This window comes from Macaca thibetana, chromosome 2 (assembly GCF_024542745.1).
Source record: "Macaca thibetana thibetana isolate TM-01 chromosome 2, ASM2454274v1, whole genome shotgun sequence".
Lineage (NCBI taxonomy): Eukaryota > Metazoa > Chordata > Mammalia > Primates > Cercopithecidae > Macaca > Macaca thibetana.
In genome coordinates, this window is record NC_065579.1 from 139,492,916 (window position 1) to 139,505,210 (window position 12,295).

The 12,295-nt window shown below is 46.9% G+C and overlaps 1 protein-coding gene across 1 annotated transcript; it reads left to right on the forward strand.

The window, feature by feature from the left end:
• The first annotated feature begins 134 nt into the window (after window positions 1–134).
• JAGN1 (jagunal homolog 1) lies at window positions 135–3,733 on the forward strand. Its single transcript, XM_050778737.1, has 2 exons — window positions 135–381; window positions 2,793–3,733. The coding sequence occupies exons 1-2, from the start codon at window positions 293–295 to the stop codon at window positions 3,253–3,255; spliced, it is 552 nt and encodes a 183-aa protein (XP_050634694.1). The 5' UTR covers window positions 135–292; the 3' UTR covers window positions 3,256–3,733.
• Window positions 3,734–12,295: the final 8,562 nt, after the last annotated feature.

Here is a 12,295-nt window from a genome sequence, read left to right on the forward strand (position 1 = left end):
CGGCCTCTGAGCGCCAGCAAAAACACGCTGAGTCTGTGGATTAATTTCCTCCGCGCTCCACGGGAGGCGGGGCTGGGTGGGGCGGGGGCGAGAGGGAACAAGGGCGCCTGCGCTGAGAGGAGTGACCACAGAGTCGGTCCTCCTGAGACAGAGGGGCCGGAAGTTCTCTTCACAGAGTCGCGCGGCTGTGGTGGCGGCGCTGCGGCGGCGCAAATAGGGTCCGTGGGCCACTTGGCGCTGTCGTTGCGGTAGCAGGTCCGCGTGAGGGGTTCGGGGGTTCTGGGCAGGCACAATGGCGTCTCGAGCAGGCCCGCGAGCGGCCGGCACCGACGGCAGCGACTTTCAGCACCGAGAGCGCGTCGCCATGCACTACCAGATGAGGTATGAAGTGAGGCGAGGAGCACGGAGGTTTTCTCCCCGGCCGGAGCCTGCGGGGCTTGGGGAGCGACGCCGGCCCGGCCTCAGGGTCTTGCTCCCCAGCCAGCCCCCGCGCACCTGCCAAGTCCCCTCTTCCCGTGACGGCTTCAGGCCTGTCCCCCATCCTGGAAAGCCCCGTCGCCCCCGCAAGCTCCACCCCTTGATCCGCCCGGTGCCTTGAGGGGATCCAGCCCCGCGTGGACTCCCGAGTCACGTCGATGCTGGCCCTGCTGTGTCACCTTCGAAACCGAATTTCTGAGCCTCAGCTTCCTTATCTGTAGAGGGAGAGAATAATCTGCCTTTTAGGTTTTGGTGAAAGATTAATCAGTAATTCGTATAAAGGAAATAGCGTAAGGCCTACCGCGTAATATATGGTAGGTGTTATATTTTGGGCCGTTTGGGGGGATATAGACAGTAAAAGGCAGCCTCTCCTAAGGATGCCTTGCCTAAAATGAATTCTATAAACACTCCCACGTAAGGAGTATTTCTACATTCGATTACTAGTTCGACGGATACTGAACTTCCAACCATCATACACTGCTAGACACTAGGTTATAATAGTGAGCAAAAGCAGACATGGTCTTTGTATGCATGCTATACCTTCAATAAACAATTTTATTTAAAAAAAGAAAAGAAAAAAACTGTTCCCTGCCTTCATGGAGCTTGAAGTCTAGAGGTAACTTTTTTTTCCCCCAACCTTTCCACATTTTCTACAATAAATATTTTTAAATAAAAATTTTAAAATGTTTACTTCCTAAAACCCATTGACCTCTCCCAGAATGTTCTTCATATCTTTCTCTCCAGAGTTTTGAAGAAGGACAAGCTCTTTGAACCCTCATTTCTTTCACATCTCTAGGCCCCGGCTGAAGGGGCCTCACAACTTAAGCAGGTGTTTTCATGACAGCCCAGAGTGGAAACATTGCCCTTAGGGATATGAGGAGGATACATTTGGGACCTGAGAGAATTCGAAGAATAAGATAAGTGTGTACTTACTTTAGATGAAAAATCTGGCTGGAGAAGTATGGGCAGCCTGAGTACTTTTCCTCTCTGCCAATACCTTCCCCTCCAGGCTTTAATCCTATGGTGCAGTCAGAGTCCTCTTGCTAAACACAGCTCTGAGTTACCCTTCTGCCTTATTATTATTATTATTATTATTATTATTATTATATTATTATTTATTTTTGAGACAGAGTCACGCTGTGTCGCCCAGGCTGGAGTGCAGTGGCGCGATCTCAGCTCACTCCGCCTCCCAGGTTCACACCATTCTCAGCCTCAACCTCCCGAGTAGCTGGGACTACAGGCGCCTGCCACCACGCCTGGCTAATTTTTTTGTATTTTTAGTAGAGACGGGGTTTCACCGCATTAGCCAGGATGGTCTCGATCTCCTGACCTCATGATCCACCCACCTCAGCCTTCCAAAATGCTGGGATTACAGGCGTGAGCCACCACGCCAGGCTGTACCTCTTTATTACTAGTATTTTTTTTTTTTTTTTTTTTTTTTTTGAGACAGAGTCTCGCTCTGTCGCCCAGGCTGGAGTGCAGTGGCCGCATCTCAGCTCACTGCAAGCTCCGCCTCCCGGGTCTACGCCATTCTCCTGCCTCAGCCTCCCGAGTAGCTGGGACTACAGGCGCCCGCCACCTCACCCGGCTAGTTTTTTGTATTTTTTTAGTAGAGACGGGGTTTCACCGTATTAGCCAGGCTGGTCTCGATCTCCTGACCTTGTGATCCGCCCGTCTCGGCCTCCCAAAGTGCTGGGATTACAGGCTTGAGCCACCGCGCCCGGCCTAATTTTTTTTTTTTTTTTTTTTTTAATAGAGATGGGGTCTCATTTTGTTGCCAGGCTGATCTCAAACTCTGGGCTCAAGCATTCCTGCCTCAGCCTCCCAAAGTGCTTGGATTACAGTTGTGAGCCACCATGCCCAGCCTCTTCTGCCTTTAACTCTCATAGCCTTTGTGACTTCATATCCCACTACTCCTCTCCCCCTAATAATATGTTCCTGCCACATGTAACCAGTTGCTTTCTTGGAACACAAATACTTGGGCCTTTTTGCTTGCATGCTCCTGCATGGGATGCCCATCTTCACTCAATCCTGAGGCTAGTTCAAATATCACCTGCCTCTAGATAGTCATCTCTGACATTCCATGCCAGGCAGAGTCGATTCCTCCTTCCTGTGGTCTCATATATCTGGGAACATATATTTACTAGAACTTTTTCACTTCATCTTCTAATTATTTTTTCCTCCTCTGCTCTTTGTGCTAGGCTTCTAGGCTGTTTTATTCAAATTTGTATCCCAGTGTCCAGTACAGTTGCCTGGCATATAGTTGGTGGTAAGAAAAATTTGAAAGGTACTTCTCCCTCTGCTCTGCCCCACAGTGTGACCCTCAAGTATGAAATCAAGAAGCTGATCTACGTACATCTGGTCATATGGCTGCTGCTGGTTGCCAAGATGAGCGTGGGACACCTGAGGCTCTTGTCACATGATCAGGTGGCCATGCCCTATCAGTGGGAATACCCATATTTGCTGAGCATTTTGCCCTCTCTCTTGGGCCTTCTCTCCTTTCCCCGCAACAACATTAGCTACCTGGTGCTCTCCATGATCAGCATGGGACTCTTTTCCATCGCTCCACTCATTTATGGCAGCATGGAGATGTTCCCTGCTGCACAGCAGCTCTACCGCCATGGCAAGGCCTACCGTTTCCTCTTCGGTTTTTCTGCTGTTTCCGTCATGTACCTGGTGTTGGTGTTGGCAGTCCAAGTGCATGCCTGGCAGTTGTACTACAGCAAGAAGCTCCTAGACTCTTGGTTCACCAGTACACAGGAGAAGAAGCATAAATGAAGCGTGTCGGACTGCGCTTTAGAGTGAAGCCTGGACCTCCCATTGAATGAAAGGACAGTAGTACAGCGGTTCTAAATTCCTTCTGGTGATTTTAGCAGCTGTGATGTTGGCACCTGATGCAGACCAGGCCAAAGTTCTGGAAAGCTCCTGTTGCCATCTGCTGTGGTGGCAAAACTATAATTTATTTCTGGTTGGCTAGAACTGGGTGACCAACAGCTATGAAACAAACTTCAGCTGTTTGAAGTTGAACTTTGAGGTTTTTCTTTAAGAATGAGCTTCATCGTTGCCTCCTCTCAGTCATTCTCCCCATTTCCATCCATTACCTCTTAGCCATTGAGACTGAAGGAAATAGGGAATAAATCAAATTACTTCCTGTGTAGGTCATGGATCAGGAAACATTTGGGAAGCTGCTCCCTCGGCAGGCTGTGGTCTCTTCTGCAAAGCATTTTAATTAAAAACCTCAGTAACCGTGCCCACACTGTGCCTTGTGTTTGGGGCTTGATAGAGTGTGAAAGGTGTGTTGCTTGAAAGGTGAGGCCTTAGACACTAGGAGATAATGGGTAGAAGCCCCTTGAGAAACCTAGCAGTGGCCATAGAGAAGTAGATTGGGTATGGGGAACCTAAGTCATAGTTCTAACCTACAGCTGATTGGTAAGAACTATGGGCCAGACATTTAATCTCTCCCTCTATGAAATAGTCCATTCTCATTTATCTAGCTTAGGTTATGGGCTCTTTTAGTTGGATATTCACATTTATCATTCAGTGTTAACTGAGTATCAATTGTGAGTCCACTACTGTATAATGGCATCCAAAAGAATTTTAAAGTACCTCTGTTTATAGGGAGTTTACAATCTAGTAGAAACTTGTTATTCATGTGAAACAACCAGTGAACATAGTATCTAATGATGTGGAGCAAATACATTAAAAATAGGAAGGGAGAGATCTGTGATTAAATTAAAGGCCCTTTCACACCTGAAATTCTGACACAGTATTTATTGCATGAAAGATAATGTGTCTGTTTGCACTTGATTTTATTGTCTGGATGATGCCCAGATCTGTAAGTGCAGAGCTCTGCCCTTTCCAGAGTTGTAGTCATTATTTTATTCTATAAACATTGTGTATGTACTTAGTCATTATTACTGAGTCACTTTTTTTTTTTTTTTAATTGAGATGGAGTCTCACTCTGTCACCCAGGCTGGAGTGCAGTGGCTGGAGTGCAGTGTTGCGATCTCAGCTCACTGCAAGCTCCGCCTCCCGGGTTCATGCCATTCTCCTGCCTCAGCCTCCCAAGTAGCTGGGACTACAGGCGCCCACCACCATGTCCGGCTAATTTTTGTATTTTTAGTAGAGACGGGGTTTCATTGTGTTAGCCAGGATGGTCTTGATCTCCTGACCTCATGATCCACCCTCCTCAACCTCCGAAAGGGCTGGGATTACAGGCATGAGCCACCGTGCCTGGCCCTTTTTTTTTTTTAAGGCAGAGTTTCATTTCCCTCACCCAGGCTGGAGTGCAGTGGCGCCATCTTGGATCACCTCTACCTACCAGGCTCAAGCGATTCTCCTGCCTCAGCCTCTCAAAGTGCTTGGATTACAGGTGTGAGCCATCGTGCCTGGCTGGCATTACTTACCACTCTAAAACCTCTTCCTCTAGATGTCCTAATTATCTCAAAATAAGTATGTCCCAAACAGACCTTTGCCTTTCTGCCTTATAGCCATTCCTCTTCCTGCATCCGTTTGTTCAGGTGAGTATACCAAGAGTACAGCTCTGGATCATCTGTTCCGTGATCATTAAGTCCCTCCTATGATCTTTGGTGCAACTTAAATGCCTTAAGCTCTGAGGTTTCCAAAGTGGTCCCAATCCACCAGTCCTGCATTATCTCCTAGTACTCCCAGTCTCACACTGTCTTAGTCAGCTAAACCTCTTACAGATCCCATATAGGTTTCATGGTTTCCCAGTGTCCTTTGCTTAAAAATTTCCCTTTTCTATTTTTATACTGCTTTATTATCCTTTAAGGCCCAGTTAATATGGTAATTCATGAGCTTTCTGGTTCCTTCAAGGAACATGAATTCTTTCTCTGAGTTCTTCTTTTACTGCTTTTAGGTACTGCATAGGAAGTGAAAAACTTGCAATTATTTTAATTTTTTTTTTTTTTTTTTTTTTTTGAGACAAGGTCTTACTCTGTCACCCAGGCTGGAGTGCAGTGACACGATCTCGGCTCACTATAACCTTCGCCTCCCAGGTTCAAGTGATTTTCCTGCCTCAGCCTCCCTAGTAGCTGGGATTACAGGAGCCTGCCACCGTGCCCAGCCTAATTTTTTTTGTTTGTTTGTTTTGAGACAGAGTCTTGCCCTGTTATCTAGGCTGAAGTACAGTGGCTTAATCTGGGCTAATTGCAACTTTCCCTCCCAGGTTCAAGCAATTCTTCTGCCTCAGCCTCCTGAGTAGCTGGGATTACAGACGTGTGGCTAATTTTTGTATTCTTAGTAGAGACAGGGTCTCACCATGTTGGCCAGATTGGTCTCAAACTCCTGACCTCAGGTGATCATCCTGCCTTGGCCTCCCAAAGTGCTGGGATTACAGATGTGAGTCACTGTGTGCAGCCTCACATGCAATTCTTGAGACAATTATTGTAAACTAAAGTCAGGGTGTATTTCACAGAGGATAGAACCAAACTGAAGTAGAGATAGAATTTGGAGAGCACTAGTAGATGGAAATGTATGGATAATGGGGTTAGTATGTGCACCAGACACAGATTGCTCATTTTTAAAGAATTGGGATGCAAATAGTTTGAAATTTCTTTGGTTACTGGAATGGTACTTTGTGGACTTAGAGTATTATCAAAGACCCATTATGAAAATTATTGTCAACAATGCAAACAAACCAAAACTATTTGGTTTATGTTAGTTTTCTACTTGTTAGCTTGTTGAAATTTTGCTTTTGTGGACCTTTCCTATCACCTTTTCCTGCCTCATGGTTGTGTTCCCTGAAGCAAACAAGATTCCCTTGTATCTTGATTTAGTAGAAAGAACATTATTTGAATCAGAATATATGTTCAAGTACCAATGCATCTACCAATCAGGACTAAAATCAACTCTCCCTATTTCACAGATTGTTTTAAAGATCAAATAAGGTGGCCGGGTGCAGTGTCTCATACCTGTAATCTCAGCACTTTGGGAGGCCGAGGCAGGCAAAGCACCTGAGGTCAGGAGTTTGAGACCAGTCTAGCCAACATGGTGAAACCCCGTCTCCACTAAAAATACAAATGGGCATGGTGGTGGGTGCCTGTAATTCCAGCTACTCGGGAGCCTGAGGCAGGAGAATTGCTTGAACCCAGGAGGCGGAGGTTGCAGTGGGCCGAGATAGCGCCATTGCACTCCAGCCTGAGTGACAGAATGAGACTCTGTCTCAAAAAAAAAAAAGTTGAAATACTGTGAAAGTGCTTTATGAACTATGTATCATTATATAAATGTGAAAGATGGTTATTTATTTCCTGATCTTTACAAGATTAGAGAATATAGGAGTTGAAGGGACTATTAGAGATCATCTAGGCCATGAGAAAGGCAATGTGGTATAATGGAATGAACAGTTTCTTCTTTTTTTTTTTTGAGACTCACTGTCGCCTGTGCTGCAGTGCAGTGGCACAGTCTCAGCTCACTGCAACCTCTGCTCACACTTGGTTAATTTTTATATTTTTGTAGAGATGGGGTTTCACCATGTTGGCCATGCTGGTCTCGAACTCCTGACCTCAAGTGATCTACCCACCTTGGCCTCCCAAAGTGCTGGGATTACAGGTGTGAGCCACCGTGCCTGGCCAACAGTTTCTTATATTAGACAGCCGTAGGTGGGAATTCCAGCCAGGCATTTTACTAACTTTTGCCTTGTGCAAGATACCTGAGCCTCTGTTCTTGATCTGACACATGGGCATCATTTTAGCTACTCCCAGGGTTGTTGTGAGGCTTAGATAATATGTATGAACAGGCTACATAGTAGGGGTTTAATGAGTAACAGAATGCCTTCCCTTGATGAGCAGTGTTGGCTTCCTCACTGAGATTGGGAGTCTCTACCTCTCAGCAATAATTTCTTGCCTCAGAATTCTGGAGGTTGATCCTTCTGGAAGAGTAGATGTAAAGAAGGGATACTTGCCCACTCTTGTTTTACATTGATCTAATTGGTGGGCCTTCCTGCCCAGGGTTCCCTATCAGTGAGCAGAGTTGCCCCAAGTAGACATTAGGAATTGGCCATTACAGGAAGAACCTGGTGCTGCTGCTCCATGGTCTGACCAGAGTTCACGCACAGATAAGGCAGTGACAAGAAAAATGGCTGCCCAAGGTCCCCACAGTGCACTCTAAGCATGTGCAGGGGCCTGCCAGGACTTCCTGAGCTCCTGGCTTTGTCCCCAAGTAAAGGCTATTAATCATGAAGTCTTGGTCAGCTCATTTTGACACAAACCACAGGTGAGACAGGCCTTAGCCACCTGCCAAGAAGACAGGGCCTCTGTGCTGAAGCCCTACAACACACCTTTATTGCCTTTACTCCAATTGGCCACCTCCTATTCCAGCCACACTTACTCCTCCCTTGTTGACACTTGCCAAACAATCCCAACTCTCCTACGAGTCTAACCACTGGTAACTCATTATAAGATCTACTTTCCTTTCTTTCCAACAATTTCATTTCTTTCTTTACATTGTTAACCCTGCCAATTGTACTGCTAAGTTTAGTACCTTCTGTGAACTACAGGGTCCAGAAACCCGCTGATCTCCCCAAGTAGTATGTTCTGGCAGAAAGGGCCAGGAAGACATAGCGGTGAGTCCCAGATGAGAAAAGTGAGGCTCAGAGAGGAATAATTGGCAGGGATGGGAACCCAGGTCTTCTGGCCCATCCTGTTAGGACACCATCTCTTAGGCCTCATATGTCTGAACTTCTCACAGTGCTGCGGTGCTCAGCACTCTCTGATCTATTGGCAAGCTGACCCGTAGACTTGGCAGCCCTTTTCCCCCACTGATTCCAGGGAAAGTACCTGCATGCCTTCTGGGGGCTTCCCCCAGCACACGTGTGAAGTGTGGTGTGTATGTGTGTGTAGGAGACAAAGAAAGGGGATGTGTGTGCACAAGGGTCCATGTCAGCAGCACTCACAGGCTTCTGGCCAGCTCTGGAAAGGACATTTTTTGCCCCTCACAGTGTCCTCTTGCAGGTAGGATGCCTGGAGGGAGGGGAGCAGGTGGGGAAGGTCAGAGGAATGGCTTTTCCAATCTCACTCAGACCTAAAACTCATTCTGGCTTTACCTTAGTGATGCAAGCTGCCTGAGCTGGCCAGGCATCGAGCAGGAGGAGGCAATGTGGGGTGGGGGCAAGGGTTGGGAGGAACTCCACAGCATAATCCTAGGAGAGAGAAGCAAGTGAGGGACTGACTTCAGCTCTTAGGTGTGTGCGTTTGGACTTTACCTAATCTTCCTGAGTGTTTCGCAGTCTGTAAAATGGGGTAATAAGACTCAACTCAAGCGTTGTAGTACAAATAAAATAAACTGGGCAAAACGCATGACTCAGAGCCTGATAGTAGGATTTCAGCAAATGTTGATCCCATCTCTCCCCCTCCCTAGGTTGTGCCAGAATTCACCCTGTGCTTCGTACTTTAAATACTTTTTGGAACAGTCTTTACAATAAATAAGTAAACCAGCAAGACAATAAATAAAATGCACACCTCCTTTTCTTTTTCCCCCTTTCTTCCTCACCTTTATTCCTTTTACTTTTCCAGCGGGTTCTGGAATGCTGTTTTACTTCCCTTTCTTCCCTCTTTCCCTCTCTTCTCTCCTCTCATCCTCCTTCCCTTCCTTCTTCTCTTCCTCCCTCCCTTCCTCTCTTCTTCCCTCCCCTCCTCTCTTCTTCCCTCCCCTCCTCTCTTCCTCTCCCGCTTCCTCTCTCTCTCCTCCCTCTCTTCTTCCCTCCCCTCCTCTCTTCCTCTCCCGCTTCCTCCCTCCCTCCCTCTCTCCCTCCCTCCCTCCCTTCCTTCCTCCCTTCCTTCCTCTTCCTTCCTTCCTTCCTTCTTATCTCCATTTCTTTCTTTCTTTTTTTTTTTTTTTTTTTTTTTTTTTTGAGACGGCGTCTTGCTCAGTGGTTGCCCAGGCTGGAGTGCGGTGCCAGGATCTCGGCTCACTGCAAGCTCCGCCTCCCGGGTTCCCGCCATTCTCCTGCCTCAGCCTCCTGAGTAGCTGGACTACAGGCCCCCGCCACTACGCCCGGCTAATTTTTTTTGTATTTTTAGTAGAGACGGCGTTTCACCGTGTTAGCCAGGATAGTCTCGATCGCCTGACCTCGTGATCCGCCCGTCTTGGCCTCCCAAAGTGCTGGGATTACAGGCGTGAACCACCGCGCCCCACCTCCATTTCTTTCTTTTCTGCTTCTCCTCCCATACCTAAACCAGGAGCAATTAACCAGTATTTTCTCTGTGAGAGATCAGAAGATAAGGGTAAAGAAGAAGGATTGTTTTAGAATAGAACCAAGTTTCTCACTTCATGCCTCCAGCGTTAGAAAACTCATTATTGGGCCAGGCGCAATGGCTCACGCCTGTAATCCCAGCACTTTGGGAGGCCAAGGTGGGCGGATCACGAGGTCAGCAGATCAAGACCATCCTGGCTAACAGGGTGAAACCCCGTCTCTACTAAAAATACAAAAAATTATTCCGGCGAGGTGGCGGGCGCCTGTAGTCCCAGCTGTTCGAGAGGTTGAGGCAGGAGAATGGCATGAGCCTGGGAGGCGGAGCTTGCAGTGAGCCGAGATTGCACCACTGCACCCCAGCCTGGGCGACAGAGCAAGGCTCCGTCTCAGAAAAAAATAAAATAAAATAAAAAAAGAAAACTCATTATTGGCCAGGCGCAGTGGCTCACACCTGTAATCCCAGCACCTTGGGAAGCTGAGGCAGGATAATTGCTAGAGGCCAGGAGTTTGAGACCAGCCTGAGCACCATAGCCAGACCCTGTATGTAGCCAGGCAAAATGGCATGTGCCTATGAAGGGAGGATTCACTTGAGTCCAGGAGGTTGAGGCTGCAGTAAGTGGTGACTGCGCCATTGTCCTCCAGCTTGGGTGATAGAGTGAGACTCTGTCTCAAAAAAAAAAAAGAAAGAAAAGAAAAAAAAGACCTCATTATTTATATAGATCTAAACCACTGTTAGGTAGAATTTGGGGGAAGGTTCTCTAACCTATTTTTAGTATGGCCAAACCACCCTTTCCTCTTTTCAGATCTTACTGTTTTGTTTGCAGAGAAGGGCTTCAAGGCCAAAAGGCATACTGTGTTAGGGTCTGTGTCAGGCAGACCCTTTTGGGTTCCAAGAACAGAGGAAGATGAGGCTGTGGGAGGGAAGACCATAGGATGATAGAGAATTGGGGCCAGGCACAGTGGCTCATGCCCATAATCCTAGCACTTTGGAAGGTCGAAGCAGATGGATCACTTGAGGCCAAGAGTTCAGGACCAGCCTGGCCAACGTGGCAAAACCCTGTCTCTACTAAAAATACAAAAATTAGCCAGGCATAGTGGTGTACAGCTGTAATCCCAGCTACTCGGGAGGCTGAGGCACAAGAATCACTTGTACCCAGGAGGCGGAGTTTGCAGTGAGCCAAGAATACACCACTGCAGTCCAGCCTGGGAAACAGAGCAAGACTATCTCAAAAAAAAAAAAAAAAAAAAAAAAAAAAAAAAAAAAAAAAAGCCAGGTGCTGTGGTTCATGCCTGTAATCCCAGCACTTTGGGAGGCCAGGCTGGGAGGCTGAGGTGGGAGAATCATTTGAACCTGGGAAGTGGAGGTTGCAGTGACCTGAGATTGCACCATTTGCACTCCAGCTTCGGTGGCAGAGTGAGACTCTGTCTCAGAAAAAAAAAAAAAAAGAGAGAGAATTGAGTTGCAAGGGCCTAGCAAAAGTGCAGCTCCCTGGGCTATAGACTTTGACCTTGTCCAAGTCATTATCCCTCTGCTTCCTTATCTCTCTTTTAATGAAATGAAAACAATAATTATCACTTACCTGTCTCACAGGGTTAGGAGGATTAAATATGAAAGTGGTTTGTGAAGTGTGAAACAGATAAACTACATAGATGAAATATATAATGACATTTATTCAATTACGCAGCACATACTTCCCCCTATGTTTCTCCTACTGCTAGTGTAGCAGGACGAGCCTCAGACAAAACTCCTCCGACACCAGATTAAAGAAGGAAGAGGTTTTTTATTCGGCCGGGAGCGTCGGCAGACTCGCGTCTTAAGAGCCGAGCTCCCCGAGAGAGAAATACTTGGCCTTTTTAAAGGCTTACAACTTTAAGGGGTCCACGTGAAAGGATCGTGATAAATCGAGCAAGCATGGGAAACATGACTGGGGGCTACATGCATCAGCTAACAGAACAAAAAGTTTTACAATGCTTTTTTCATACAGTGTCTGGAATTTACAGATAACACAAGTAGTTTAGGCCAGGGGTTGATGTTATTATTATTACTTTGTTTAACTCCTAGGGCCAGGTGGTGGTGCCAAGGTTGTCTGGCTATTTATCTTACTTCTGTTTCTTTCTCCCTTTACTCCTGTCTTGTGAACTAGGCAAGGTGGGGGGAGGAGGGCAGCAGGAGTAGTAGTGGTCTGCTTCCTTACTAGGTTTGGAGAAACATAAAGGATAAGAGTTTTTATCTTTTCATGAACTCAAAAAGCTAGAGGGTACTTTTAGGATAATGGGTAGGATGCAGCCTTCAGACAATGAACCTAAACACAAGAATAGAATTGGTCGAAAGCAGGCTGTGGTTAGGCCACTGAAAGGTGGTCTAGATTGAGTTGCAAGGGGACAGTAACAATCTCAAGATGTCTTTGCCAGGCGCAGTGGCTCACGCCTGTAATCCCAGCACTTTGGGAGGCCAAGGTGGGAGGATCACATGGTCAGGAGTTCAAGACCAGCCTGGCCAATATGGTGAAACCCTGTCTCTACTAAAATACAAAACTTAGCCAGGCATGGGGCAGGCACCTGTACTCCCAGCTACTCAGGAGGCTGAGGCAAGGGAATCGCTTGAAC

Coding starts and splice junctions, on each gene's coding strand:
- JAGN1 (XM_050778737.1), top strand. CDS start 293: ATGGCGTCTCGAGCAGGCCCGCGAGCGGCCGGCACCGACGGCAGCGAC. Junction 382..2,792: donor GCCATGCACTACCAGATGAG/GTATGAAGTGAG, acceptor TCTGCCCCACAG/TGTGACCCTCAAGTATGAAA.